General features: G+C 34.5%; 1 protein-coding gene across 1 annotated transcript; it reads left to right on the top strand.

The window, feature by feature from the left end:
• The first annotated feature begins 949 nt into the window (after window positions 1–949).
• Window positions 950–3,815, top strand: LOC115973345 (receptor-like protein EIX2). The gene is made up of 2 exons (XM_031093606.1): window positions 950–3,653; window positions 3,739–3,815. The coding sequence occupies exons 1-2, from the start codon at window positions 950–952 to the stop codon at window positions 3,813–3,815; spliced, it is 2,781 nt and encodes a 926-aa protein (XP_030949466.1).
• Window positions 3,816–6,747: the final 2,932 nt, after the last annotated feature.

Raw genomic sequence — 6,747 nt, 5'->3', positions numbered from 1 at the left:
AAAAACAAACAAACAAAATTCTAAGTAATGAGTCAAAGTCCATTGTTTACGTTTAGCAAACATAAGACATATCCGTGTGGAAAACGCTAGGAGGAGGTCTAGAGACAAAAAATTTGACACATATTGTATAGCAAATTGTCAGTAGTGGATTAAAAGTAATATTAGTGGTAGACCCATATAAAAACTAGTGAAAGCTTATCAACTCAACAAATATAAAAGAAAGTTATCAAAATTTTTGTATTGTCTATTTGGAAATAGCTTATTTAACTGAAACTGAAAACTTTTTTCTAAAAATATTGTAACTAAAACTAAAAGGTAGCTGAAATAGTATAGTGGAACCTATAAATAATACAAAAAAAATTCAATGAGACTCATGAATAATAGAAAAAATAAACTGTATAGTAAAAAAAACTAACTTTTTAAACCAATATCAAATGCACACTTAGCATCAAAGGGTAATAACTAGTGCGCACGTACTATTTTACACTATACACATGCACAATTTTGTACTCAACTTGTGACTTGATGTCACAATTTCTAAGTATCAAGGTAATAACTAGTGTACACATTATTATAATTGAAAAAATGTGACTTCAAATCACGAGTGCAATGTGCAAATGCAAAATCGCAATTGTGTACTATACGTGGAATAATGTGTCTGTGAAATAAACATCATTCACACTCAAATGATAATGTGTATGCACGACCTGCAACTAAGGTTTCTTCCACGGTCGGTTACCACAAGCCATGTGGAAAAACTTTCACTCCGCTAATTTCTCCTCCAATCCATATGGAAAAAACAACAAAGGTCAATATAATTTATAGACTAGACCAATCTACGGTGACTTCACTCTTGACACTGATAATTGATAATTATCAATCATGTAGCATGGCTTTTTTTGCTTCCTATAAATCATTATTCACTTACAACACTAACTATTAGAACTCTATGGCTAATCTTAATTTTGTTGTTGTATTTCTTCTTTTGTCCTTGTTTGGATCCTCACCTTTGGGGATATTCAAACCCAGTTCATGCAGTGAAGATCAGAGTCGGGCTAATATCAAATGCATCTACACTGAAAGACAAGCACTTCTCAGCTTCAAGAAAGGTGTAACTGATCATTTGGGTAGGCTTTCTTCTTGGGTTGGTGAGGATTGCTGCCAATGGAGAGGCGTGGAATGCAACAATCAATCAGGTCATGTTACCAAACTCGATCTAAGCTGTAAAAAGAAGAGATATCGCCAGTTGTGCTCGTTTGGAAAGATAAGTTCTTCTTTGGTTCACTTGAAATATTTAAATTACTTGGATCTAAGCTGGAATAATATTGCTTACCTTCATAATCCTGGAGTTTTTGGTATGCTAGAGAACCTGATGTATCTGTCTCTCTTTCATGCACAATTTCCTAAGGAAATTCTTCCTCATCTTGGAAATTTGTCGAGCCTGATGCATCTTGACCTTCATAGAGACAGCTTCAACATGGAAGTCCCTGACCTTCATAGCAACAGCTTCAACATGGAAGCCGAAAATTTGGATTGGCTGCCAAGTCTCTCTTCTTTGAGGTACCTAGATATGGGGGGACGAAATCTCACAGGAGCAAATTGGCTGCATGCAGTTAATATGTTTCCTTCCCTTCACGAGTTACATTTATCTGAGTGTGAGTTTGACTGCCTACCACCTTCTCTTCCATTTGTCAATTTCACATCTCTTTTTGTCCTTGATTTATCAAAAAACCAATTTAACTCTTCCATACCTCAGTGGCTGTTTAATCTTACAAGCCTCACAATTCTTGATCTCAGCTTTAATTCTTTACAAGGTACCATTCCATACAATTTTGTGAACCTAAGAAATCTTGAGCACCTTGATTTGAGTGAAAATCCATACATCACGGGTAATTTGCCAAGCCTTTTAGGAAATTTTTGTAAATTGAAGACTTTATCTCTTAAATCGACCAATATTGATGGATTTTTAGATAATTTCTCAACTTGCCTGAACAATAGCCTGGAGTCCCTAGATTTGAGTCTCAATAAGTTGTCGGGAAACATTCCTGATTCATTGGGGAGACTTCAGAGCTTGGGGTACCTCAATCTCTATTGCAACTCTTTTTGGGGTTCAATTCCACCTTCTATTGGCAACTTGTCATCCTTGCAGCAGTTGGACCTCTCTTTTAATGAGATTAATGGAACCATTCCCGAAAGTTTTGGCCAACTCTCAAAACTTGTCACCTTGGATCTCAGTGTGAATTCTTGGAAAGGTGTCATCACAGAAACCCAATTGAAAAATCTATCAAGACTAGAAGATTTTATACTAACAACTTATACCAACCACTCTCTAGTTTTCAATGTGACTTATAACTGGGTTCCTCCTTTTAGGCTCAAAACTCTGGAACTAGAAAGCTGTCTCGTTGGCCCCAAATTTCCTCTATGGCTTCAAGTTCAAAATGAGCTCGTGTATGTCAACCTTAAAAATGTTAGAATCGCAGACACTATACCTGATGAATGGTTCTCTAGGATATCTTCTCGACTCACTGACTTGGATCTATCCAACAATCAAATCACAGGGATGTTGCCACACCAATTAGTATATCCAAATTTAAATATTATTGATCTAAGTTATAATTGCTTCAAGGGTCCTATCCCACTCTGGTTTACTAATGCGACCCAACTATATTTAAAAAGCAATTTTTTTTCAGGCCCTATCCCATCAGATATTGGTGATCTAATGCCATGCTTGCAAATTTTAGATTTGTCGGAGAACCATCTCAATGGTAAAATTCCATCATCCATACAAAAAATGGTCTATCTTAAAATACTTTACCTCAAGAGCAATCAACTTTCAGGGGAGCTCCCTAATCATTGGAGTGAGTTACAAAGTTTGCAGGTTATGGATATTTCATATAACCACCTGCATGGAAAAATTCCGAGATCAATGGGTTTCTTGAGTTCCCTTTCTATATTAGTGCTGAGCAACAACCATCTTTATGGAGAAATTCCTTCTACTTTACAAAAATGTTCTCTTTTGAGCATTGATCTTGGTGGGAATCGTTTATCAGAGAACCTTCCATCATGGATAGGACCAAATATCTTAATTCTACGTTTACGGTCAAATCTATTCAGTGGAATCATCCCTCAAGAATGGTGCAATCTTTCATTCCTTCACATCCTAGATATTGCACAAAACAATCTTTTTGGAGGCATTCCAGACTGTTTAAATAATTTGACTACTTTGGTTTACAGCAACAACATTGATCAATACAACTCTTTGGATCCAGACTTGATATATATTGAAAAAGCAATCATAGTGACAAAAGGAAGAGAGTTGCAATATGATACTACTCTCAAATTTGTTAACACCATTGATCTTTCAGCGAACAATTTGACAGGAATAATTCCTGATGAAATAACAAGTCTCAAGGGATTAGGTACGTTAAACTTGTCAATGAATCATCTAATTGGAAAGATTCCCGATAATATTGGGAACTTGCGGTGGCTAGAAACGCTAGATCTCTCAAACAACAATATTTCTGGACCTATTCCTGAAAGCTTGTCTTCTTTGACCTCCTTGGCACATTTGAACTTGTCTTTCAACAACTTGGCTGGAAGAATCCCATCTGGCAATCAGCTCCAAACACTAAATGATGCATCCATCTATGAGGGCAACCCTTCGTTGTGTGGCTCTCCTCTTCTAACCAAGTGCCCAGGAGATGAAACATCTGATGAGCCAAATTTTATTGGTGGCAGTTCTGAAGACAAGTATGGTGGAGATGATTTTGAAAGGCTATGGTTCTATGTTTGCGTTGGATTTGGGTTTGTTGTAGGCTTCTGGAGTGTTTGTGGCACCTTGCTGGTGAAGAAATCATGGAGGCATTGTTATTTTCGTTTTTGTGACGATATCAAAGATAGGATGGCACTAATAATTGCTTTGAAAGTGGTTCGTTGGAAAAGGAAATTGGGGCTGGAAAAAAATTGAAGTTTGAAGATGGAAAATTCAGCCTTTTGGGTCTTCGTTTGAGGTATGTAAGATTTTCGTTATCTATCGTTCTGTTTCGGTTTTTGGTTGTTATAAGTGTTTTTTTTTTTTTTTTTTTTTTTTTTTTTTTAATGTAATTTCCGTGTGTTTGATGATATCCCTATGCTCTTTTTCTTTTTAGTTTTCGTGTTTTAAAGAACTGATGATTTAGATATATGGGTTTTGGCTTATTTGATGGGCATTTAGGATCGATGTAGAATATTATTTTGAATCTTTGATTGTGTTTTGAGTTATTCTCTGTTTGGGTTCTGGAATCTTTTCATTTTGTAGCTAATATGTTTGATCATTTTATATTGTCAACTTCTATTTCAGATTTTTTTTTTCTTTTCCAAATTCTTTTGGGTAATTTTTCTTTTTCTATATCTTGTTTTACAATTATTTAAATTCTGGTTGATATGTCTGGCGGTGTGATTTTGGGGTGTCAAAAAGTATGAATTTGTGCCAATGTGGTTCATATACCCTTAAAATCTTGCAAGCAATTTTCTGTGTAATAAAGTTCAACCAAATGGCTTGTCCTAAAACGAGTCTTGGCGTTACTCATGGTTGAAGCAGTTTGCTTGTGTTTCCTATGCCCAGCCCTGAGTTTGAGTTCACCATTTTCTTTACCACCATTTGAGTCACTAGGTCCAATGCCCTTGCCTGAATATGCACCTCCATATAGTACTTATCCACAGTAGCATCACCATTTTACTGTCTCCCACCAATTCTTCCAGTCCTAAGCCCACCTCCAAGCCCAACCAGCACGATCTCTGGCCTGCCAACCACAAATCCCCCAGAAAATTTTCCAAGCCCACCTAGTAGTGTACCATTTCCAGCTACCTATGTTCCAAGCCCACTGGGGCCTATATTTAAGCCCACCTTATATTGAGCCCAGCCCATATATGAAGCTATGTTCCAAGCCCAACTACAGATATACCAGCCCCCACTATATTTGTTCCAAGCCCACCATTGTTTGAGCCACCTGTGGTGTATTCTTAAATTGTTTTTTTCATTCTTGTCCTTTAACTTTAATATGTTTTTACTTTAGTCATTTTGTCTAATTTTGTTTCAATCTTGTCATTAGTTTTAGTATTTCCCACTTTCTAAACAACGTTGTTGACATAACGGTGCAGATTGAATGGATGTGTACAACATGACTACATTAAAAACGATTGAAAGTTAAAAGGACCTAAATTAATAGTGTAAAAGAACTAAATTTAAAATATTTCAAATTTAAATAGTGCAATTTGTAAATAGGGCAAAGCATGTACATTCTGTTATCATACAATGTGTATGTACGTATCTGCTACTGTAATTTACTAATCCTACTTCTTCTTTTTCTTTTCTTTTTCTTTTTGGGGTGTGTCCACAGGTTATGATGGGTGCCACTTTGAGTACTATTAGCTTGAAGATGCAAGACCCACTCTTGAAAACTAGAAGACAGATTTGGCCCTCTTTTTTCTCAGGCTCTCTCCCATATATATTTTGAATAATCAATATATATTATAGACTTACAGTGAATTCAACATGAATTTTGTAAGTAATATTTAAAGATTTTGATTGGTGGGTCCCTTAATAAGTATAGGGTTTTAAGATTTTTGGTTTTAGATTCTTGTGTTGAAAATTTTCTTTTTGTACGTGGGATCTACCTTTAATCTCTTTGCATGAGATGTATAAACTGCATGCATTGCAGTATTCTGAACCTATGAAATTATAATAAAATTTGGATGATGAATGAACATCAACATATATTTGAAAAATGTTTGCCAACAAGTTTGAATTGTTTGATTCTGACATCTTGATCATGAAACCTAATACTATCTAGTCAATTTTGTTAACTCCCATATTGTATCAATCCTTAATTACTTATTGTACCGCTGAGATTAAGAAACGGATACTCTATAATTCCACAATTTATTTAATACGGATATATCAAGAAGACAAGAATACTCTTTAATATATGTTCATGGAGCAAAATTTAAGTATAATACTTAAATGTTGTTCCTTAAGTTCACCTTTTAAGATTATGTCATGTGGATTTTTTCTTATGGGAAGGAAGTATATTTTCTAATTAAGTAGCCAGATAGCTGAATTTTAAAAAAGAAACCTAAGAAATAATACCTAAGGTACTGTATCTAAGTTTTGTTCATATTCTTAATATATTGGAAGGAAAAAAGCATAATTTTTTTTTTTTTGTAAAAAAAATCATTTGTTAAATTAGATATTTTGATTATTCTGTATTTTAGAAACTTAAACAAACATGATAAAAAAAAAAAAAATCAAAATCAAAATTGTCATATTTCTGTGTCTAGTGTCATATCATGTCAATGTTCATGTCGTGCTCTATATCCTTCTTACAGTTGTAGCCCCAACAGATTCCATCGAAAATCATCACCATACATAGAGAACCCAAGTTTTGTTTGTAAACGAAACCTTCTTTTCGATAAAGTAAAGAAAAGTTGTGTACAAACAGACACAGAGTGAGCTTTGGGAGGTGGTGCTTCCTTGTCTAATCCATGCACAATTGCCTACATTTTGCTTTCCTTTTGGTTTTGGTATTAAAAAAATGAGTCTGAACTTAATAAAGATGAGAGGTAAAATTTATATTTTACATCATCTAATAAAATATTGACATATCAACTATTTACTTAAAATTTAATACATTTTACCACATATAATAATATTTCAATAAACTCACAATTAAGTTAAATTTTTAAATGGATATTAGAATGGATTGAGTG

This window comes from Quercus lobata, unplaced genomic scaffold, assembly GCF_001633185.2.
Source record: "Quercus lobata isolate SW786 unplaced genomic scaffold, ValleyOak3.0 Primary Assembly Scq3eQI_310, whole genome shotgun sequence".
In the NCBI taxonomy this organism is placed as follows: Eukaryota; Viridiplantae; Streptophyta; class Magnoliopsida; order Fagales; family Fagaceae; genus Quercus; species Quercus lobata.
Note: the sequence above shows the minus strand (reverse complement) of the source record. Positions and strands in the feature narration are given on the sequence as shown.